At 40.5% G+C, this 24,767-nt stretch overlaps 2 protein-coding genes across 3 annotated transcripts in view; one reads left to right on the top strand and one right to left on the bottom strand.

Moving 5' to 3' along the window:
- Window positions 1-721: 721 nt before the first annotated feature.
- On the bottom strand, window positions 722-18,438 carry Ap3m1 (adaptor related protein complex 3 subunit mu 1). Of its 2 annotated transcripts, XM_042690118.1 has the most exons (9): window positions 18,240-18,414; window positions 12,744-13,019; window positions 12,339-12,510; window positions 7,995-8,132; window positions 6,161-6,246; window positions 5,180-5,313; window positions 3,654-3,861; window positions 2,543-2,687; window positions 722-1,782 (listed from the first exon to the last, which is right to left on the bottom strand). In XM_042690118.1, the coding sequence occupies exons 2-9, from the start codon at window positions 13,014-13,016 to the stop codon at window positions 1,682-1,684; spliced, it is 1,257 nt and encodes a 418-aa protein (XP_042546052.1). In that variant the 5' UTR covers window positions 13,017-13,019; window positions 18,240-18,414; the 3' UTR covers window positions 722-1,681. The 2 variants fall into 2 exon arrangements, with proteins under 2 accessions (XP_042546052.1, XP_042546053.1); XM_042690119.1 differs by lacking the exon at window positions 722-1,782 and having other exon boundaries at window positions 2,552-2,687; window positions 3,632-3,861; window positions 18,240-18,438.
- Window positions 18,439-18,712: 274 nt separating this feature from the next.
- Adk (adenosine kinase) overlaps window positions 18,713-24,767 on the top strand; it is a 411,200-nt gene continuing 405,145 nt past the window's right edge. Inside the window, exon 1 of the mRNA XM_042690120.1 lies at window positions 18,713-18,823. Within this exon, the coding sequence (XP_042546054.1) occupies window positions 18,759-18,823 (65 nt within the window). The 5' untranslated portion in view covers window positions 18,713-18,758. The remainder of the gene's footprint in view (window positions 18,824-24,767) is intronic.

Here is a 24,767-nt window from a genome sequence, read left to right as displayed (position 1 = left end):
ACTGAGATCTGAGGATCACAGTTCAAAGCCAGCCCAGGCAGGAAAGTCGATGAGACTCTTATCTCCATCTAATTAACTACCAAAAAGCTGGAAATGGCACTGTGGCTCAAAGCACAAAAGTGATAGAGCACAAAAGCCTAGGCCAAGTTTAAGCCCCAGGACTAGCACAAAAAACACCACCACAAAAACATTCTGAAAAAGTGGCCTTTCTCACTAGAAGAAAGGTAGGTTGGATGCCCCAGGCAGGAAATGCAAAGAATGATACTATACAATGGTGAGCCAACTACTAGAACTTACCAGAATAAATAGGATGAATGTAAAAAATAGCCTTAGCATAAGGGACACAGTTATAAGCTGAGAAGAGTGAAGGAAAATAATGGAGCCACAAGGAAATAAAGATAAAAAAAACAACTAGTAGTATTAAGTATAAACAAGAAGGCTTGTGTTTTAATGTTCAGCCTCCTTCATTTCTTTATATCTAGTGATTAAAATAAGTAGGCTGTGACTGCCAAGCCAATAGAATTGATAAATGTTCTTCCATGTACTCAGTACAGGAGAAATATTGAAGTACTCATTGACCATTCTGACAACAGTATGGATAGAGGAAGCCTTGGCAAGTACATAATATGGAAAGGAATTGTCCCTAAAGACAAGGGATACAGGCAAATTCAACCCTTTAAGAACAACAAAAAAGATGAAGATTAAAAAGAAACCACTGACAATAGTGAGGCAGACACATTTTCCTCCCTTTGCTGTAGGGCATGAGGCTTTTAGTCTATTGGATAAAGTTTTACAAGACATGAAAATGGCAAAGGGCTCACTTAAATTTCTCTTTTACTGCCTTAATTTGCTTCAAAGTGCAAATATTTGTGCTTGCAACAACTTCCTAAAAGCAGAAATAGTGTTTCCTTTTATTACCTTAAAAAGCACTTGCCCCTTTGATACAAATGATTTTTTTTAATATTGTGCTCTCTAACAGCTGAACCAGTGGCACAAAATTGAGATGGTATATTACTGCAGCAATGTTCTTGTAAATCAAAATCTGAGCTTTACATAAAAATCTTATTTATAAAAAATATACTACCAAGTACAGTGAGAATGGAGCGTGGAGCAGCTCAGCTCCCTGCCGGGCCATGTGTAAGTGGCTTTTGCTACAGTGCTTGCTTAATGGCACAAGTGAAAAGCTGAATAAGGCAAACACTTGAAGAGGCAGTTTTCTGTAAACTTCTTGGGGGTGGGGAAAATTTCCTGTTAGGACAGATACTGATTTGAGATAACTAAGATCAGAAGGCATAACATTCGGCTGCACCTGACATCACATAACAGAGTGATAGTTTTGCTGGATGAGCCAGTTCACTTGCTGTGGCAGAGGTCATCACTGTAGCCTTCCACCTTTACTGTTTCAGTGTGCAATACCCAACTGGTGGCCCTCTGTGTGAAAAATCACCTCCAAAATCTTCATAAGTGAAAAGATAGAAAGTCAGCTAAGTTATTAGAAAACTTCCCTTAGCTTAAAGCTCCTTAAGAACACTACATCAGTTACTAAGCAATTTTGTTAGTGGTGTGTCGCTTGACAAATGCTTCAACTAGAATATGTATTCCCACCCAATTGGTACCTAATAGTAATAGATTGTAATGACACTTGGAAAACAAACTGATCTTGAGGAATTTTGGCCTTTTCTCATGTTCTCACTTGGAACTTTCCAGCTTTTGTGACATATTTGACTCCTTTAAATGGCTTATATTTCTCTCCATACATGTCCAAACGGTTTACTTTTAAGCCTGTGTTAAAAATAATGAAACACAAATTACTATCCCCATATAAAACAATTGATTTAGCAATGAATACTGAATACTAAATCCTAAATATCAAATCTTTTCTACCATTTAGAAGCAATGTCCTTATTACCATTTATGAATTATTATATTGTAGGGATGTTTTCATTAAAATGTCTGTGTAGGGGCTGGGAAGATGGCTCAGTGGTAGAGCGCTTGCCTTGCATGCCTGAGGCCCTGGGTTCGATTCCTCAGCGCCACATAAGCAAAAAAGAAAAAAGCCGGAAGTGGCACTGTGGCTCAAGTGGTATAGTGCTAGCCTTGAGCTGAAGAGCCGAGGGACAGCGCCCAGGCCCAGAGTTCAGGCCGCACGACTGGACCTCCCCCCCCCCCCCCCCCCAAAAAAGATGTCCATGTAGGCTAATTCTATTTCCTATGAATATCACTATCCCCCTCTTTGGTGCGTAAATGAAGTGAGTATGGAGGTGAAGAAATGCTGTGTGAAACAAGGTCTCTCCCAAATCCATGGTATCTCTTAGCACCATGTAAAGGCAAACAGTTTCTCTTTCCTGATGGGAATGTTTGTTAGTCCTAATAACTGGGCTCAGCAAAACTCAGTTATCTGGGCTTGATGGTGTGGTGCAGCTCTTCTTCCTAGAGCACCTGCCTACCAAGTGTGAGGCCCTGAATTTAAACATCAGTACTCTTTAACAAAAACTCCCAAACTCCAAAGCTCAATTATCCTTCAACATCAGATTATCCTTACCTGAAATAGCAAGTTGCTGGATCTTGAACTGTATGTTGAGGCTTGGATTCTCTTCTGGCTTGGGTGCTCCAGACTGTAAATTTACCAGTCCTTTAAGACTTGGGAGCTTTTGTGGTGTAATTTTCCCCACATCCCATGTTAGTACCTTAAAAAGATATAAAATCAAAATCTGAACCATTTGTTAAAGACAAGGTTCAAAGACACTATGCACTTTATACAAAGTGAAGTAGTGTCTTGGAAACTAGGGAACATTTTATGACTATTTAAAAATATGCTTTAATCAGACTTCTCAATACTTCCCACCAAGCAGGAAGTTAAGAGAAAAATCTTCTTTTGTAGTTATTTGAAAGCTTTCTGTTAGAGGCAAGTGTAAGGGTGAGGAACCAGCTTCTCCTAACCATTATCCCTGTGGAAGAGTACTGAAATGATATGTTTAACATGCCTATAATCCTAGCTACTCAGGAGGCTGAGATCTGAGGATCATGGTTCAAAGCCAGCCTGGGCAGGAAAGTTGTGACACTCTTATCTCCAATTAACCACCAGAAAACTGGAAGTGGCGCTGTGGCTCAAGAGGTAAAGCGCTAGCATTGAGCTGAAGAGCTGAGGGAGCTGAGGGACAGTGCTTAGGCCCAGAGTTCAAGCCTTATGACTGACTAAATAAACAAACAAACAAACAAATAAATAAAAAAGGACCAAGTTACAATGATGAATATCTATAGGAATCTAGTAATTTAAATTTATTATATTTTCTGTATCCACATTTTCATAAAGCTTTTACTCACTAATTTTTGCAGTGCAGGAGATGGACCTCAGAGCCTTATGAGTATTACACATGAAACTCCCTAGCCTTGCCTTTTAACTGGAGTGGCTGGATTATTAACAGATGAGTTAAGACCCACTCTTAACTCATCTGTTAAGTGGGTCTTCTGTTCATCTACTCAACAGGATTTCTTCTAAGTCCACACACAGCAGAGTAGTCTGCTCATGGGGTTTAGAGGAGCTTTACTTTAAAACACTAACTCCTCAAAAACCATAACAACAACCTCTCCTCCCCCTAATCTGAAAATAGATTACAGAAACACTGCTCACTCTTGATTTGAAGTGGCTGTACCTTGGTGACTGGATCAAATGTATAGCTGCCTTGTGTTGGTGTCAGGTTCATATTCAGCACAACTTTTGGCATGTGAACCGTCACTGTGATTCCTTCAATAGTTTTCCCCATATTCTGCTTTGGTCCAATTGTTATATCAAATCTGCCACAGGAACTGTTCTCCTTAAAGCTGATACTATGTTTCACATACACTGGTATTGCTACTAGACTAGAAACAAAGAGAAAGACACAAAAGCACATATATACACCATGAATGACATGAAACATCTCCCAAGGTGGTCTGCAAACAGCCCTGAATATCCTGTGCTACTGCCAACTCTATGAAGTGTTCTAAACCTCTAGAACTAAAGATTCAGTATTTGCACAGGGGACAGTTGAGTATAACAAAATATCTGGTACCAGTGAGTTAGGAACTACAAGAATTCATTGCAACAAGAATAAAAATTCTAGTTTAGTCACATTAGACAATCTGGGTTGCTGGGTATGGCAGCTCACACCTGTAATCCTACCTACTTGGGAGGAAGAGATAGGATTATGGTTTCAGGTCTGATGTGGTAAAATGTTAGAGGCCTAATCTCAAAGAATAAATTGGGCTTGAGTCACCCAGTAATCCCATTTATTTGAGAGGTCTAACTAGGAGGATCCTGTCTGAAGCTGGCTTGACCAAAAATAACTGACCCTACCTGAAAAATAACTAAAGGAAAATAGACTAGACATGGTTCCATGGTTACTTGTCTAGTAGGCACAAGAACCTGAGTTTAAATCTCAATGCAAAGCAAAATAAAAAACAAACCTCAATACAAGCCAGTTGTAGCTTATTACTGTAATTCCAGGACTTGGGAGGCTGATACTGTAAGATCTAGAGTTAAAAGCTAGCCTATGGTATATGACAAGTTGAAGGCTAGCTTGGATTACATACTGAGACCCTGTCTCAGAAACAAATGTGCTAGATGTAGGTAGCTTTTATCTTTAATCCTAGTTACTCAGAAGGCTGAGATCTGAAGATCACAGTTCAAAGACAGCTTGTGCAAGGAATGTCTGTGAGACTCTTACCTCCAATTAACCACCAAAAACCTGAAAGTAGAGCTATGGCTCAAGTGGTAGAGCACTAGCCTTGAGCAAAAAAGCTCAGGGACAGTTCTGAGGCCCTAAATTCAAGCCCCAAACAAAAACCTCCAAAATTTAGTGCAGAGAAGAGTGTCTTGAAGTGGATAATTTAAGGAAATGTCCTAGGATAGGTCTATCTCCTGTTAGCCACAAAATCCATAGACCATAGTAAAAGATTACCAGATTCATAGTATTTCACCATGAAATAAGATGCCAGATGCATGGTATGTAAGCATTGTCAAAGACACTTTTAACTACATACTCCACACTATGAGATTCTAAGTAACTGATTATTTTCAGCACGTATTTTTCACCAGTTCTCACTAGATCTCCAGGTAAGCCATGGTTAAACTCAAGTACTAAACTATCAAAATAAGGGAAAAGGGCAAAGGCAGATTCTGCCTAATGCATCAACATACTTTTGTGAGCTGACACGATACGATATGAGTCGGAAATTTCCATCTGGAGGAATAAATGACAAAACTCTTTCAGATTCCCAACGTTTAAACCGAATGCACGGGTGGAAGCTGACATCATCCAGAAGCCTTGGGTTCTGTCAGAAATACAAAAGACAACTACATTCATAGAAAATAATGAGTATGGCCACACTGATCAGGTATTAGGAGAAATTAATATGCTCCTTAAGGAAAAAGCAACTAGACACATAATGTTTATTATTATCACATTGTAACAGCATAAGGTTTCACAATGCTTTAAAGCTTGCACGTATTTTACATAACTATTATTTGAAATTTAGTAAGTATGGGGAGCAAAAGCAAGAAATACTATTTTCATTCCATAGCTTAAGTTTAAAGTCAGAAACTGACAAAGACACCACACGACCAGAACTACATTTTCTTAAACTATTTTCAGCAGTGTGTTATACTGGGTCTAAAATGATAGGAAACACAAATGTCCTCCCATATAAGCAAAGCAAGTAATTACTTAGTGAAAGTGACATCAGGGATTTACAGAAGCCAGCAAGCCAATTTAAAGCCACTGCTAGCACTCTTTTATTTTGTTGTTGTTGGGTTGTAGGACCTGAACTCTGGGTCTGGACACAGTCCCTCAGCTCTTCAGCTCAAGGCTAGCACTCTACCATTGAGCCACAGCACCATTTCCGGCTTTTTCTGCTTATACCACATATAATCAAACCCAGGGGCTTAATGCATGCGAGGCAAGCACTCTACCACTCAGTGCTAGCACTCTTAAGCAAAACTTTTCCATAAAGACTAGGCACATTGTATGAGGTACTGCTTTGGGAGGCTGTGCTAGACATTAGTATTTCTGAGATAATCCTTTGTGATCTAAGTTATAATCTTATCTCAGAGGTTATTTTATTTAGTATATCATATATGTTAGATATAGAAATATCAATAAAACAGGAGAACAAAACCTACCATGAAAGAGAGAGAGAGATCAGGCATTCCAGATAGCTTAATGCAAGCATCAATGACCCCCTGAATTTCTGCAAACACTGTAGATCCTAAAGAGATAACAAGGGGTATTATCCTAAGGAAATATCAATGGACTTTAGGTCCTGACTAGAGCTTACACTCTATTCAGAGTAACAGATACACCGTGAGTGTTAAGACTTAAGCTTTATACCTCTACTAATAGGTCAGTGGACAGAGAATCCATTAGTCCAGTTCAGATAGCTGAGAGCTAGGCTAGTGTCTAACTGGTTGAAATATAATTCTATGAAAATCAAACTTGTCTTCTTTATAGAAACAACACTGAAACTACTAGTTTTTTTAAAAATAATTTAAATATGATGGTTGCTTATGAAATGGATTATGCTAATGGTTAGTTTTTAAGAAATAGGAGTTATGATCTATTATTTTATAAGCTGGAATCTTACAATGGGCCTGGCTTTTACTTAAGACAAAATATTAGCCATAATTCATAATAAATCATCACCATGTATCAACTAACTTGTGAGAACTTAAGCAGGTCACTTAATCCTTGTCAGCTTTCTTTTCTTTTTTTTTTTTGGGTCCGGTTGTGGGGCCTGAACTCTGGGCCTGGGCGCTGTCCCTCAGCTCTTCAGCTCAAGGCTAGCGCTCTACCACTTGAGCCACAGCGCTACTTCCGGCTTTTTTCTTTTTGCTTATGTGTTGCTGAGGAATTGAACCCAGGGGCGCATGCATGCAAGGCAAGCGCTCTACCACTGAGCCACCTTCCCAGCCCCTCAGCTTTCTTATGTATAAAATGTGAAGATGTGAAGAGTAGATGTTTTAATAAGATATTTTATGATTCTTTTTTAAAACAGGGGGCTAGGCTTTCATAGCTTACTTTTGTAATCCTAATTACTTAGAAGGCTGATATCCAGATAATTGTGGTTCAAAGCTAGCAGAAAAGTTCACAAAGCTCTATCTCCAAAATAACCAGCAAAAAGCAGGGCTCGACATGTGGCTCAAATGGTAGAACATTATCTCAGCAAGTAAGCTAAGCAAGCAAGTCAGGCAAGCCCAAGGGCCTGAGTTTAAACCCCGGTGAGGATCTGGCATTGGTATCTTAAACCTGTAATCTTAGCTACTTGGGAAACTGAGGGCAATCACAATTCAAGGCAACTTGGGCAAAAAGTTTACCAAGAGTGTTGTAATATGCCTTGTACCTGTTATCCGACCTACACAGGAGCCTGAGACAAGAGGAATATTTCAGGCCAGCCCAAATTAAAAAAATCTTCCCCTCTCAATAAAAAAAAGTGTGGTGGTGTGTGTCTGTAATTCTGGTTACTATGGGAAGTGTGATCTTGGTCTAGGCTGGCTGGGACAAATAAATGAAACCCAATCTCAAAAATAAGACTACAACAGGCTGAAGGTATAAATCAAATGGTAGAGTTTCTGTCCATAAGTATGAAACTCTAAGTTCAAACTCTAGTGCTGCCAAAAAACAGGAGCTTTCACTAGAAATGAGCATGCAATATAGTAGGAAAAATATGGTAATTATACATAACTTTCAGAGTGAACACACAGCAAGAGGCAGAGATATACAGGGAAATAACTGGCTTTAAGTAAGGCATCTCAAGTTCCAATTTACAAATGTTTGGCAGATCTCAACTAGTAGTTATGATAATTATATGTAACATCTGGGCAAAATAAATAGATTTAAAAATCATTAGAAATGAATGCCTAGCCACTGAAACTACACTGCCAAGGGATTTCAATTTTCTCCTCAGTTGTCAGTTTAACTGTTTCTTCTTCCTCCATAAGACTACATGCACACAATTACCTGATTTATCTATAATTGCATCTATTTCTTCAACGACGTCAAAATAGGCTTCGTTGTTTGTGTACTTTACTCCAGCCCGGCGCCATGGGATATTGGAAAGCTGCCCGGTGGGGAGTGTGTCCCCAACATTACTACTGCCTAGAATTTGGAAAAGAAGAAAGTAAAGCTGATGTGTAGTATGGCCACCAGAAAAGCTCTTATCAGGGGGAAGAAAAAAGGAATGCTTTAGTTGCTTCTTCAATGTTTGGACTTTTCCTCGTTAAAGTTGCAGATAGTCTCTAGAATTGTTGGAGACATAACCATACCAACATGATCAAATTTCTAGAGGCAGAAACAGGCCATGTGCTCCTCTTTACCTGCCAAACCAGTATAAATGCATTTACTTATCTTCTGTTTCTTATTAGCTGTAACCTAAGCTAATTCTAGTGGCTCAACAATAGCATCTCACTCGGCTGCCAGTGACTTAAAAAAAACAAAAACAAAAACAAAGGTTGGCTGTTTTAAAACTTTCTATAGAAAAATGTCTCCACTGAGAACAGAGAGCGCTTGGCTCTTGGTATTAAGTGGAATTCTACATAAAATGCTGCCAAGAAGACCTCAGTGGAGTAATGAAAAAAGGGACATAATTTTAGCTTTTCTCATTAAAGGTCAGTGTACTCATTTGGCTTCAATATAGCTAGTATTCAACTATCTAGCTAATTTCCTGGTAAATAATATGTTTCATTATCTAAAACACACATACTTGAACTAGGACTTAATATTTTGGTTAATTTACATTTCCAATGCAAAAGTAGTACATGTTGAGCCATGAAAATGAGAGAGAAAAAAAGCGCTTAGATTTAACAAACCTGTTTTCTTACCAAAATACACATTTTGGAATATTTCTTTAACTACTTCCCCCCATAAATAGTATTTATTATTATTATTATTTTTCTATTCTAATAATTTTAGTTTTGGATTGTACTTGAGTTAGATATGGTGATACATGTCTGTAATCCTGATTACTTGGGGGTAGAGATGGGACAATAGAAGTTTGAAGCCAGACTGGGCAAAAGGGTTATTTGAGACTCTATTACAAAATAACAGTTACACATACGACCACCATGGTGGTCCTATGTGTAAGCCCAGCTACTCAGGAGGCAGGGGCAAGAGAATCATGGTCTGAGTGAGGCTGGTCATGAAAAAAATAAGACCTTTCTTGAAAAAAAAACTAAAAGCAAAAAGAGGACATGCTCAAGTGGAGAGTACTCCTAGGTCCTCAGTTCAAACCTAGTATTGCCTAAATAAAATATATACAAAAATACAGATGAAAGCCTGGTACACCTGTCAGCCCTTAGGAGGATAGAAGAATCTGAGACTGAGGCAATCCTGGGCCATATAGTAGAATTTGTATTAAAACAAAAACAACATACAAAAAACAGTACAGCTGAGTGCTGGTGTCTCACATCTGTAATCCTAGCTATTCAGGAGAATGAAATCTGAGGATCATGGTTCAAAACCAAGGGCAAGAAAGTCTATAAGAGGAGGGGGTAACAACGGTCGATAGGAAATGTACTCATTACCTTATGTTAACTGTCACTCCTCTGTATAGTATCTTTACAATGAAAAATATATATTAAAAAAAAAAAGAAAGTCTGTAAGACTGTTATCTCCAATTAATTACCAAAACATTGGAAGTGGAGGTGTGGCTCAAGTAGTAGAGCTCTAGCCTTGAGCAAAAAAGCTTAAATAGTACCCAGGCTCTGAGTTCAAGCCCTAGGACTTGTACAAAAAACAAAAACAAAAACAAAGAAAAGGGCTGGGAAGGCGGCTCAGTGGTACAGCACTTGCCTTGCATGCATGAGGGCCTGGGTTTGATTCCTCAGCACCACATAAGCAGAAAACAAAAAAGCCGGAAGTAGCACTGTGGCTCAAGTGATAGAGCGCTTGCCTTGAGCTGAAGAGCTGAGGGACAGTGCCCAGGCCCAGAGTTCAGGCCCCATGACCGGACCCCCCCAAAACAAACAAACAAAAAAAGAAACCAGTTGCAACCATTACATGCTTATAATTTTTTTTTTTTTTTGCTATGTATATACTTCTTGGCTGGCCTCAAACTTGAGACCCTCCTGCCATCCCCTCCAAAGCACTGAGATTATAGGCATTTACCACCATTCCAAGGCTAACAATTTTGTAGTTCACTTGCGGTAGTGTTCGTCCCTCCAACCTGTTGACTTCCGAAAGAATTTTTGAAAAAATTTTTCCTCATGTTATCTTCCCACAAAATGGAAAGGCTTCACTCTTTATCCATTTGCCTTATGATAAGGGTTAGGAGAGACTCCCCTCCCCTACATGTCCATGACAATAGTTTGCCTAGTATTCAAAGATCTCCCAACCTTTTTTTCCCTCTGAGACGGGGTCTTGTTATGTTGTTTAGGCTAGTCTTGAACTCCTGAGCTCAAGTAATCCTCCTGCCTCAGCTTCCCATATAGCTGAGACTACAGACACAAATCCCTACACCTGGCCTGATGTCACTTTTAAAATTCAGCTTTTTTTTTTTGGTCAGTGTTCCATCTGTAAAGAATGCTCTTATTCCTCCACCCTATATTCTACTGCATTCTACTGAGTCTCTAGGCCCTACGTAAGAGCCACCTCACTAGTACTACAGGTCAGTACTTCACTGGAGCAGTCTTCTGAACTTCGTAAGATGTTATCTTAGCAATCTCTGTTGCTAAATATTTTTACATATTTTAGTAACATTTTCCTAACAAATACATTTTCTTTTAGAAAATGAATAAATATAGAGCAAGGCTTGGAATGTGGCTTAGTGGTAGAGTGCTTTCCTAGTATGCATGAAGCCCTGGGCTGATTCCTCAGTACCACATACACAGAAAAAGTTGGAAGTGGTGCTGTGGCTCAAGTGGTAGAATGCTAGCCTTGAGCAAAAGAAGCTCAAGGATAGTGCCTAGGCTCTGAGTTCAAGCCCCAGGACTGGACACACACACACACACACACACACACACACACGCACGCACAGAGCAAAAATTTTTTAAAAAGATAACATGCCTAGGCTTTGAGTTCAAGCCAAAGGACAGGAGACACACACACACACACACACACACACACAACACACACACACACACACACACACACACACACACACACACACACACACACACACACACACACACACACACACACACACACACACACACACACACACACACACACACACACACACACACACACACACACACACACACACACACCAAAAAAGTTTTTAAAAAAATAACATATTTCTTTACCTGGTGACAGCTACTCTAAACATATCAGAACTTTTGTTTACACATGTATTTATATAAAACTATAAGTAACTTCTTATGATTTTGTTTTTTCCCCCAGTTAGTATTATATCATATATACTTTCCAATATTACCCTGCATTGTCTATGAAGTATGGAATTGCTTTTTAAAATATTAAACTGCTAATTAAGCATTTAAACTTTTTTCTCAGTCTCTCATCTAAAGTATTAGTTTTAAGAGCACGGATACTTTATGTGTCTTTGAATTTACCTAAAACTTCTGAGTTCTCCTAAAACTCAGCTTTCACAAAGTATTACAAAAAAGTTGCTGAATGAGCTGGGCACTAGTGGCTCAGGCCTGTAATCCTAGCTACTCAGGAGGATCGAGGTTCAAAGCCAGCCCGGGCTTTGAAAACGGGAAGTTGTGCTGTGGCTCAAGCAGTAGAGCGCTCGCCTTGAGCTGAAGAGCACAGAGACAGCGCCCAAGCCCAGAGTTCAAGCCCCATGACCGACCAAAAAAAAAAAAAGTTGCTGAATGATTTACTTTTTGGTATGTCTTTTTTATCCCATTTTTAGTTCAATAAATTGAAGATGATAGATTTACAAAGATAGACAGTATAGTGGACACAAAAATTTAAGAGTATTTTCATTTGGATATACTTGATATACTTAACTTTTCATTATACTCGAGAACAAAACCCAATTGGAAGTTTGCTTGATTGAGATACCACAAATGGGCTCATTTCTTATTATTTTTTCTGTTCCCTTCTTTCCTTCTTCCCTTCTCTTCATTCTACCTTCCCCCCACCCCCCACCCCCGACACCTCTCTCAGTACTGAGGATAAAAGCTCAGGGCTTAGTGAATGCTAGGTATTCTACCTATCATTGAGCTGCAGCCTAGCCTTTTTTGGTAAAAATAAAATTCATAATTTAAAGAACATATCATTTTAACATTGCCACTAATTTAAATTTTGGTCAAATCAGATCACCTTGTAGTATGTCAGACCCTAAGCAACAATAAAATTTTAGTTGTTTGGTTCCCAGTAAACTGTGTCCAACTTTCATACCTGTAATAGAGTTGACGACAGAACGTAGAATTGTTGGTGGTTTAATCAGTTCTTTCAAAATGTTAGATTCAGTAGCCAGAGGAAATCCATTGTCTAACATTTCTTCCAATAGCTCATATACTATGACGACATTATCCTTAATTGCAGCCTCCGAACACTCACCAAAGTAGTCCTAACAAAATATTTATAACACTGAACAACAAAAAGTATACAGAAAGGCTTCCTAGAAATGGTTCTGAAATTTCCTGTAAGCATAAGTCACTGTTTAAGATGTTAGAAATATGTAAAACAGAAAAGAGACAGAGACAAACAGTACACATTAAAAGTTGGAAATTACAAATGATTATGTGTCTCCCTCCAACTGACCCAGGTAATTTAAGTTATAAAAGTTTCATGAAAACAAACCTGAAAAGTGTCAGCAACTCGATGTAGGAACTCAATTACAAAGAGTGGTGGCACTTCAGTCTGGATGACAGACACAAAGAAGAGCTTATCCCGGTAGATACTGATGAGGTAGTGGTGAGGTGTTGAAATGACAGGTGGTACATTTTCAACATCAGCAGCTTTCTCTTGAGCTTCAAAGAAATAATCACACACAGATTGGCTCACAACACTTTTCCAATGCTTCTCTAGAAATATGTCTCCAGAGCAATTTATGAGAAAGAGACTGTGGATCATTTTCTGTGGAGAAAGAAGATTAAATTTACTACACATCAGTACATATATTTGTATCCGTTCCTTTTATCCTAGTCATTTGTGAGGCCAGGATGGAGAGAATCATGGTTCAAGGCCAGCCTGGGCAACAAGTTAGTGAGATTCTCCTCTAAACCCATAAAAAGATAGATGTGGTGGTGCACAGTTATCATCTTGCTATCTGGAAAGCACAAATAGGATCACAGTCCACACCTGCTCAGGGGGAAAAAAAAGTGAGATCTGAAGGGCTAGGGACACAAGTGATGAGCATCTGTCTAGCAAGGGCAAGGCTGAGTTGAAACCCCAAAACTTGAAAAAAAAAAAAAGCCTGAATGATGCTGCAAGCTTGTAACCCTAAAACTCAAGAGGATTAGACAAGAGGATAATGAATTCAAGACCAGCCAAACCCAAGCCAATAACCCAAGCCAAACCCACAATCCACCAGTCTACCTTCCTCCCACCAATATAAATTCCTTGACAAGATACTAGCAAACCAAATCTAACAACTTATATAAAAAGTTTAATGAAGTAGAGTAGAAATTATATATTTAAAAGACTTTATATAGTTTATCTCAACCATTCACCCTATTACAAATAGAGTTCATGTATTTCTATGGCCATAATATACCCTGAAAGAGTTGCTTGTTCTTGAAGCAAGTAACTTGGTACAGTTCCCTTATTTTAGAGCCTGAGCTCTTTTTCATCCTTTCTAGCTGGTGGAAAAATTATTTCCAGGAAAGTTTCCACCAAAGTTGTTTTTATTGGCAGCAGTTCAACTTTCAGAGGAATATAATAAGTTAAACCAGCCCACTGGATTTATTGTTGTTATCCTTAGTGTTGAGATGAAAGAGTAACACTTGCAGCTCTCAACAATGCTGAGCTTTAAAGTCCATCTTAACTTTCTATAATAGGAAAAGAGACTTTATTTTTTTCTGATATAATGAGCAATCGACTAATACATATAAATACCACATGGAGTAATATAAATTAGAAAAGTTATACACCATCACCACAACCAGGTTTTTTTTTTGGGGGGGGGGCAGGGGGAAGTATGGAGGTTTGAACTCAGGGCCTTACACATGGTTGGCTTGGCACAGTACAAATAATCCATACCTCATGCCCTGTTTTTTACTGGTTGTTTTTAGGATAGTCTCAGCTCCCTGCTTCAGCTTGTGCCATGATACACCTTCTATTAGGCTTCCCATTGTTGCTGGGATCACCAGCATGTATCACTAAGTCCAGGTTTCCTACATGGAGATGGACTCTCAGGGACTTGTTATGTCTAGGCTGGCCTGGAACTACAATCTTGGCTTCTCATGTACGTTAAGATGACAGGTGCATGCCATTGGACCTAACTACAGATTAAGAAGAGGTCTCTTGAGCTTTTCTCTGTAGGCTGACTGTGAACTGCAATCCTTGGATCTCAGCCTCCTAAGTAACTAGGACTACATGTAAGACCTATCAGGACACAGCTCCTGTGAGTTTTTTGAGTTACAAAATAGATTTTTTTCCCCCCAAAGACAGTTTCACCATAGCTTTAACTACTGATTAAATACATCATGGATTCTTTTACTAAACATTATACACTGATCCTAATGTTTCATAAACAATGCAATTACAGTAGTCAAAACATCCTTGGAAGGTGTCTAAAAAGTGTTCTTTTACTTTTATTTTTTTATTTTTGAGACAGTCTCAATATGTAGGCCAGCCTGATCTTGAATGGTCCTCTTGCCTCTGCCTCCCCACTGCTGAGATTACAGCTTGAGGACCTTTTTAGAACACTACCAGTCAAACACCTTCCTCCAAAACTTTAAAAAATAATTATTTTTAAAAATTATAAATGGAGGGCCGGGAAGTTGGCTCAGTGGTAGAGTGCTTGCCTTGCATGTATGAGGCCCTGGGTTGAATTCCTCAGCACCACGTAAGCAAAAAAAAGCCGGAAATGGCATTGTGGCTCAAGAGCTGAGGGACGGCATCTAGGCCCAGAGTTCAGGCCCCACGGCCCACCAAAAAAAAAAAAAAGGAACACTATAGTTGCATGTATATATGATGTACAAAGTTATACAATTATGAATAAAATGCGGAAATTAAATCAAATTAATTAATATATCCCCAAAAAACTAATATGGCAATACACTGTGTATGTATTTACATACTCTAAATTTCTTTGTGTTTTATACATAAAAAGAATAGTTTTTTTTATTACAGGAAGCACATTTGTGCATATTGAAAATGCATAGTTTAACCAAACAGCGGACACTGGTGATAACAGGTAAAGGCACTTTCAGTGGTAGTTTATTAGGATGCAGGAAACAAGACATGACAGTGGACTGAGAAGTAAGTCACAAGTAGAAAAAAAAACAAAAAACAAACAACCAGAAATAAGTAGAGTCAAGGCTAGCTGGAAAGGAGATGAAAAGAAATTAAATGGAACAATTCCTAACAAAAAGACATTTTAGCCGGGTGCTGGTGGCTCACGCCTGTAATCCTAGCTACTAAGGAGGCTGAGATCTGAGGATCACAGTTCAAAGCCAGCCCAGGCAGGAAAGTCCATGAGACTCTTATCTCCAATAAACCACTAGAAAACTGGAAGTGGCGCTGTGGCTCAAGTGGTAGAGAGCTCGCCTGAAGAGTGCAGGGACAGCGCCCAAGCCCAGAGTTCAAGCCCCACAACCAGAAAAAAAAAAAAAAAGACATGTATAAATGCTGAAAGGAAGGCACAAAGAGTCCAGAGAAAGCTGATATAAGAGCAAAGAAGAAAAAGAAAAAGAGGGAGACTATGAAAGGAATTGAAGAAGGGACATATTTTCCTCTTCAAACAGAGGGGAAGATGGTTAGGGCTGGGGGGCATCTCAAGCAGAATGTTTGCCTAGCAAGTGCCAGTCCCTGGGGTCCCAGTATGGGGAAAGACGGAAAGGGGGAGGGGGGGCAGGGAGGGAGGGAGAGGGACAGGGAGAAGGAGGAGAGGGAGAGGGGAAGAGAAATTTTTTATATTTGTCTGTTAGGGTGGGGAATTAAGTGGGTGGGAGATTGGTGAGGGGTGTGTAGGAATGGCTTCTATTTTTTTTTTTTCCTCTCTGTAACAGGGAAGGTTAACTGTACAGGTAGATTTCCTCTTCTCTACAATACTATTTGCTACTCAATGAATTGAGATATTGAACATATTCTTTAAATACTTTAATAGTATATTAAGTTGAATGGTTAGAAACGTTAAAAAAAACTTTAAGATTCTATAAGAGGAACTAAGCTTGTCAAGACAGTTTTTGTTTTTTTTAGTTAGGAGAAGTTAAGTTTCAGACAATATATCATTCACCTCAGTGGCTCCGCTTTTCCTATGATCTCAACTGGAAATGTACTCCCCCCTCACTCCTTAAACTAATCCTTGGTAATTTTGTCCAGTTTCCTTCCCCTTCCTTTTCTTGTAGCATCTTTTGTACATTGTTTACTTGCCTACCCCCCGGCCCCAACATACTTCTTTTACTCTCTTTAAGATAGGGCCTCCACAGGTATACGAGGCTGATCTCAGATTAACAATCCTCACGGTGGGATCACAGATTTGAAGTATTTTCTCGTCTCTTCAGTATTATTACTTCATGCCATGTAATCTTTCCTCATTCAGCACTAGAAGTAGTTCTCTCAAATGGTCCAATTAACTTTGTAATTATTAGATGTAACTATTCGGATTTCAACTTCCTTCTTTGATCTTGGCAGAATTTTGTGTCAACGATAGCGTTTTACAAAACAAAACACACAGCTGATCACAGGTGTTTCACACATGCAATCTTAGCTATTCAGGAAGGTGAGATCTGAGGATTGTGGGCTGAAGCCAGGCCAGCCGGAAGGTCTCTGAGAGTCTTATTTCTAAGTAATTACTAAAAAACCGGAAGTGGAGGTGTGGTTTAAGTGGTAGAGCGCTGGCCTTGAGTAAAAAAGGACAACGCTTAGGCCTTGAGTTCAAGTCCCAGGATCTGCACCAAAACAAAAACACCCCTTCCCACACATGTTTCTTACCCCAGTGTATGAAACGTCATTCTTTCAGCTCTCACATAGCTTAATTATCATAGCTTAAAAAAAAAAAGTTTTCGCCGGGTGCTGGTGGCTCACGCCTGTAATCCTAGCTACTCATGAGGCTGAGATCTGAGGATCGAGATACAAAGCCAGCCGGGGTAGGAAAGTCTGCGAGACTCCTATTTCCAATTAACCACCAGAAAACCGCAAGTGGCGCTATGGCTCAAGTGTAGTAGAGCGCTAGCCTTGACCTGAAGAGCTGAGGGACAGCTCCCAGGCCTGGAATTGATGCCCCATGACCGACCAAAAAAAAAAAGTTTTTATGTCCGCCTAGAGCCCGTGGCTCACGCCGGTAATCCTACCTATTCGGGAGTCTGAGATGAGGCTCATGGTTTGAAGTTAGATTGGGCTGACAAATTTTAGACTCTGATCTCCAGTTAACCAATAAAAAACCAGAAGTGGAGGTGCGGCTCCAGTGAGAGCCTGAGTCTTGAGCATGGACAGCGCCCAGGCCCTGAGTTCAATACCAACATACACACACACGTGTTTCTACTTATTTCTATTCTACATCACTGTTAAATCTGATAGCTCTCAAATTCCACAAAATTCCTCCTTCCTCCTGCGAGCTCCTAATCAAATAACGGTAGCACCTTCTCACCCATGCAGACAGGAATTTAAACAAATCCACTACAATCAGACCCATCACGCTTTCACGAGCAAAACTACATTCTCAGTTTAGAGTCAGTTCTTTGGAAGAACTACAACACATTCCTCATTGTTTTCCCACCCCACGCTTGTCCAGACGCCATCCTCTAGCAGGCCTGTCTCTCAGGTCCATCAAGCCATCTGTCCTGCAAGGCAGAAGCCTTGTGGGACTTCTCCAGTTCCCGGGGGGGGGGGGGGGGGGAAGACAAGACCTTTTGTTGTTGTTGTTACCGCGCGCTGGAGCACAGCGAGACATCCCAGTGATCACGAGGACCTACTGGAGTCCCACGGTTCGGGAACACCGGTGCAGGTGCATAGCTCCCTTCCGGCCCAGCTGGCGTGAGAACCCGGAAGGCCGGGCGTGAGGCCCACAGGAGCAAACGCTCCCAAGGCCCGGATGAGTCCCAAGCTCCAGCTATGAAGCCTACTCCCAGTTTTATTGTGTGTGTGTGCGTGTGATCCTCAGTCAGCGGACTCCACACCCCTCAGACTCACCCCGACACCTAGAAGAGTCAGTGATTCGGCGCCGGGTCCTCTCCGGACCGAAGCTGAGGCAGCAGAGAAAGCGGCGAGGACCCCTCACCTAGGAGTGTCCAGAAAACTGCCTGATTGACAGCCTTAAAAACACCAGTCAGGTTGACAGTACTAGAAAGATTAAGTAGAAAGACGTTGAATAAGGGGGAAGATGCTCCTTTAAGCTGAACGATCCAAATCTTCGACATCACCCGGCACCTAGAAGAATAAGGAGTCCAGCACTATCTGCATACAGGCGCTCCTCCACCGCCTAACTTATTACGGGGTCCCTAACTGTGAGGCGTGTTCATGAGGAGGCGGGGCAATAGCTGTGCAGGCAAACGGTAGAACCAATGGTTGTGGAGTAGAGTTGTGTAATGGGCAGGGCACAGAGGGGCGGGGCTTATGGGAAAGAAGGCGGTGCGCGCGTGCGGGAGGGCGGAGCAATAAAGTCAAGGGGCGGAGCCCGTGCTTGAGCCAAAGTCGGGCGGGAGTGTGAAGATGGCAGCTTCTGAGGAAGAACCGAAGCCCAAAAAGCTGAAGGTGGAGGCGCCGCCAGCGCTGAGGTGAGCGCTGCGCGACGTGGGGAGGAGGGTAAAGACGCTTGCAGCAAGTCAGGGCCAGGTGGGGTTACGCAGCCCCGACGCTGGATGGTGCCCCTCTGCCTACATGGGACCAAAAACGCGGGACCTGCAGCGTTGCCGGCGTGGCCACGATCTCGCCTTGGCGCCTTTCAGTTTTGCCCAGTCGTCTCCTGTTCCAATGCAGCTCGGGCTCTGGCAGCTCTTGACCAATCACAGCAGCCTGCCAGGGAGCCGAGTCTGCAAGGGGCGCCACGTGCGCGTCCACCCTGGCTGGGTTGGCGCGTCGGGTGGAGACCTGTCCCAAGCAGCGTCCAGGTGCTCTCACCTTCCAGCTGGAAGGAGGCCACTACCTGTTGTACCCTGGGGCAAGATATATCTTTTGGGAAGTGTTGCTGAAGGGCGCGTGGACTCTGACAAGCCATCCCCTGGGAAAAATCCTCGGCCTGAGATTCAGACTTCCGCTCCGAGGCTCGGCGGGTGGCGGGTGTAGATTGGGGGCAGCATTTTCTTGAATGAATAGGAAAGACTGATTTTGTTTTTGTTCTTAATTTGCGCATTTGATAGCAGCGGAGACAGTTCTGCCCCAACCGCTGTCCTATGTAATTGATTTTGCTTATAAGTTGATGTTTCTTTTTACCTTTAGAACGTCGTTTGTTAAAACATTCCTTCCTATTAAGTATAAAGTACAGTATACACCATCTTTAATGATTTTGTAATGTTCATTGGAAGCAATGATTTTTCTTACTAAGAATAGATAAAAGTGATTTAAAACTGGCGACTCTGATTATGCAAGACAAATCTCATTTCTTCTAACATCACTCTTCCTCCAAAAGAATGAATTATGACTGGAGACATGGCTTCATTTGGTAGAGCCTCTACCTAGCAAGCTGGAGTCACTGAATTTATACTCCAGTACTGCCAACAAAAAATAAATAAGGCAATTGAGAATTTTTGGGGCTGGATAGTGTGTTCATGCTTTTTTTTTTTTTTTGGGTCCGTTACGGAGCTTGAACTCTGGGCCTGGGCGCTGTCCCTGCGCTCTTCAGCTCTAGGCGAGCGCTCTACCACTTTAGCCACAGCGCCACTTCCGATTTTCTGGTGGTTAATTGGCGGTAAGAGTCCCACAGGGACTTTTCTGCCCGGGGCTGGCTTTGAACCGCGATCCTCAGATCTCAGCCTCCTGAGTAGCTAGGATTACAGGCATGAGCCACCGGCACCTGGCATTAATGCTGTTTTGAGTGGAGAAGGACCAAATCTCTTCCAGTGTCTTTAATACTGCCCCCAAAGTGTTACTGTGCCTCTCTAGTACCAAGAATATTAAAAAAAAAAAGTAACTCAGATGTCTTTTTTTTTTTTTTTTGCGGGGGGGGGGGGGGGTCCGGTCGTGGGGCCTGAACTCTGGGCCTGGGCACCGTCCCTCAGCTCTTCAGCTCAAGGCTAGCACTCTACCACTTGGGCCACAACACCACTTCCGGCTTTTTTCTTTTTGCTTATGTGGTGCTGAGGAATCGAACCCAGGGCCTCTTGCATGCAAGGCAAGCGCTCTACCACTGAGCCACTTTCCCAGCCCCTCAGATGTCTTATTTTTATTTACTCTTTTTTGTTGTTGTTGTTTTTGGTAGTGGTCCTGTGGTTTAAACGTATGCCATGTGCTTGCTAGAAAGGTGTTCCCTACCACTTGAGCCACATTTCTAGCTAAACCTTTCTGTTTGAATTGTTTTTCCAGTAGACCCTAGTTAAGCCCTGGCAGGCTTAAACTTTGATCCTCCCGTTTATGCTTCCTGAAGTTAGAATGACTCTCACCCAACTTTTATTTATTTACAATTTTTTGTTGTTGTTGTTGTCTGTTGTGGGGCTTGAACTCTGGGCCTGGGAGTTGTCCCTGAGCTCTTCAGCTCTACCACTTGAGCCACTGAGCCACTTCTGGTTTTCTGGTGGTTAATTGGAGGTAAGAGTCTCACAGACTTTATTGCCTGGGCTGGCTTTGTACCACGATCCTCAGATCTCCTGAGTAGCTAGGATTACAGGTGTGAGTCACGGCGAGGGGCACTACTATTGTTTTGTGATGGAGTTTTGTGAACATTTTTGCACTGTATGGGTTTAAACTACCATTCTCCTAATCTCTGCCTCTCAGGTAGTTATTTTTTAAGCCTTCAAATTTAGAAAAAAGCCAGGGCTTTAAACAACAACAACAACAAGCAGTCTTGCTACAAAGTCTAAGCTGGCCTCCAGTGCAATCTTACTGCCTCAGCCTCCCAAGTGCTGGGATTGCAAAGATGTGGGGGCAATAAGGTATGATGGCATTCAGGGCTTTTAAATCAGACCTACCAGAGTTCAAGGCATGTACTTATCCTTAAAAAAGTATATCCTTTGAGAGGCTTCCACCAAATTGCATGATTCAACTTTTCCCTACTATGCTTCTAAAACACAGACCTTGTATTTTCTCTTAATTAAAAATGCAATGCTGGTGGTTTATCTTCACAATGCTTTCCTATCATATTAGACAGCTCTATGATTTAAAAAGGGCAACAAACACTGAAGTCCAAACCAAAAGCATTAAAGAAATAGGAACATGAACTCAAGGCATCTGAGTGCATGTTCATTATTTGACTCTACCCAGCCATGCTTCTGTTTGCTTATGCATCCTTTAAAAGAATAACTACTACTGTTTACTACTCAGATATGTATATGCCAGACACTATTTCAGCATTTCACATAATATAACTTACCCCTTAACTATCCTATAAGGCTAATGCCATAATTATCTCCATTTTACCAACAAGGAGAAAGGCACAGATTTGTCTTTAGTGTCTGTTTAAAACTTATAAAATTCCTTATGCAATCAAAATTCATTTTATACATACACTGTTAACATAGTGTTGCCTTCGGACTCAAAGTCAATGGAGTAGATATTTTGATTACTGGGACAAATCTTAATTGTAGACTCTTGGGATTGGCTGTTTCTATTTTTATTACACTGTAATAGTTTGATTTTCAGAGTTTCAGCATGATATTTTATTGGGTTGGACTTAGTTAAGCTGATCTGGGATGACTTGCTTGATAGCAAAGGGTAGCTATCAGTTTTGGTTACCTGTTAAGAAGAATGCTTTATACATTATACATTTATTGTATAGAACAGAAAACAGTCCATTGGGAACAAGTAAATTATTGAGCTGTCTTTGTAGATATTAATGAAAGAATTTAGAATTTTTATCATTTCAGCTCTGTGTAGTAGTTCTTTTTTTTAATCTTTTAAAATTTAACTTACTTTTATGTATTTATTTTTGCAGACTTAAGTATGCTAGGCAACTGCAATCTTTTTATTACCGAACTATATCCCCAACTTTCTTTTTATGGTTTTAGTATGTCACCAGAAGTTTTTTTGTTTTTGAACTCAAGGCCTGGCCACTGTCTTAGCCTTTTGCTCAAGGGTAGCATCCATCCACAGCTCCAGTTGTGGCTTTCTGGAGCTAAGAGTCACAGACTTTCCTGACTGGGCTGGCTTTGATCTTAAGTCCTTAGGTCTCAGCCTTCTGAATAGCCAGGATTATAGGTGCCTAGCTCTAGGGCAGTAGTTCTTTATCAGGGTTGAGCGTTCAAAGCCAATCTGAACTATATAGTAAGATCCTGGAAAGAAGGAAAGGGAGGAATATAGGGTAGGGAGGGAGGTAGAGAGAGGAGAGAAAAGAAAAGAAAAAAGAAAGAGAAAGGAAAAAAGAAAGAAATTGGGTCAGGTTTTATCATGTTTTTAGGTGGGTTTAGGAAGAAGGGAATAGTAAATTAGTGCTATATGTCTATAATAGTTGCTTTATATGTGCTACCTCATTTAAGCTTCTCAGCACCATATGAGATAGGAATAATGGTCATTATGTTACAGGTGAGGTATTTAGGGCTGAAAGAATTCAGGAAACATTTTGGGAACTGTTCCCTAGTTGAAGTCCTTCCATGATGACTACCTATATTTAGGACTACTTAGTTGTCTTTCCTTTGGAAATCTTATCCAAGTTCATTTCTACAGCGGTCACCTCTAAGAGAATACTGTGCTTTCCAAGTCGTGGTGAGCACATGCCATGTCTGTTCTCTCTATGTCTTTCAAGTACATGCTATTTTAGGTGAGGTGTTAAAAACTGGGTATATATAGAGTGGAAGGTAGGACCCATTCTCCTGGTACCATTTTCCTGGTGAGAACTAAGTGGGGTTTGGAAAAATGATACCTGAGAATTCTTACAGATGACTAGAAGTTAAGCAAGAGTGAAGTAGGATATCTGCCTTTGAAGGATCATTTGGAGGCAGAGACCCTCTGTTGGTGAGCTGCCTGGTGATTGGCTTGGTGACTGGAGCTGAGGGTGTAGGGGTCCAGGCTTCTTATTGAACACTTTTACATACTCAGAGCCTCATTTTAACTGTCTATTATGTATCACCATCTGAATGACTTGCTGACCTTGAAAATCACATATACCAAGTCAAATTATCTGTTGCTTAAATTTGCATATTCCCCATGGCTCCTGCACCTGTTAATGATAGCTGGAACCTCACTGTTTGTGACTTTACTGTCTCTTTTGTTTAGATTTTTTGAAAATATATTTTGTAATTGGCATCGATTAGTTGTACAAGATTTCATTTATGCATACAATGTACCTTGATCAGATTCACCCTCTGTTATACTCCCTCATTCCCTTTCCCTATCCCCAAACCGATCTCAACAAGCTTCATTGCTCCATTTTCACACAAAATGTTTAGATTTTGAATTGGCTTCCTAACTAGTAGCTCCGCCTCCACTTTCATGTTCTTTTTATTTTCTTTAGGCACAGCTCTGCTTATTCATTATAGCAAATAATTGTAAGCTCTAGAATTGATTTCAGAAAGCACTGAGTTCAAAAAGCCTATAACTTCCTCTGACATAGCAATTACAGGTTGTTTAAGGTTCATGGTTTTAAGTTATATTAAGAGGGAAACAGCTGCAATTTTCTAATCAGCAAATATTGAGCTCTTCCCAAATACTGCTTCCTAGGCATTTAAGTTCTGTAGACCCTTTTTATTCTTTTCTTCTATTCTCTACTTCACAGTGGACCGACCCTGTGTTTTAAAATTGGGTAGTAAACCTAGGAACAACAGTCTGTAAGGACTTTAGGTGATCAAGCATCAACAGTCTCTTCCATATCACTTTTTTCCTCCTTTACTAAACTTTCTGAAGAGTACTTTTATTTTTTTAAACTGTATTTCTGATTCTCAGAGCGGTCTGCAATGAGGATTAAAGGAGAAAAATATATGCAACTAGAAAAAAATGAAAACAAATGGGTTCCTAGTCTATTACATATTGCCTGGTCCTTAGTAGCTATTAAACTATTTTTTTTTACATATAGATGGGCTGATAACCTTCACTTTTCAAAACCCTATGCTTTTATTAGTGGAGCCTAAAATTGGGTTTGACTATTTTGGGATTATTGCATGCCTTTTGCTTATATTAAATTTGTATTTAATCCTTTAAGATTTAGGTTTTGGGCTATGAAAGAATGGAAAAACAAGACTCTCTGAGACACTTTGTATGAATGCCTTAAGAATGTCTTTTTCTGGGCATTACATATGAGGGCAGAGGAGAGAGCTTGCATGGATGGTTCTGGGAACCCAGGGACAAGCATGGAGGTTCTTGGAGCTAAGGCTCTAAGAAAAAAATTGAGTATTGAAGAGTGTGTTTCTGACAGGTATAGGCCTAGATTGAGTAGCACTAAATAAAACATGGGTCCAGAATATGGCTCCATTTTCATTTTGTTGATGAAAATCCTGCCTGTGTACAGAATGTTCACAGTTAAGTAGGAGGATAAGAGAACCAAAATTATAAAGAGTTTTCTGGTAAGGATGGAAGTTAAGAACATGATTTCTCAAATTAGACATATGGATGGACTCTTGGTTCTTATTAGTTGGTGAT

The sequence above is a fragment of the Dipodomys spectabilis genome, unplaced genomic scaffold (genome assembly GCF_019054845.1).
Source record: "Dipodomys spectabilis isolate Male_0828 unplaced genomic scaffold, ASM1905484v1 ptg000136l, whole genome shotgun sequence".
Taxonomy (NCBI): Eukaryota; Metazoa; Chordata; class Mammalia; order Rodentia; family Heteromyidae; genus Dipodomys; species Dipodomys spectabilis.
Note: the sequence above shows the minus strand (reverse complement) of the source record. Positions and strands in the feature narration are given on the sequence as shown.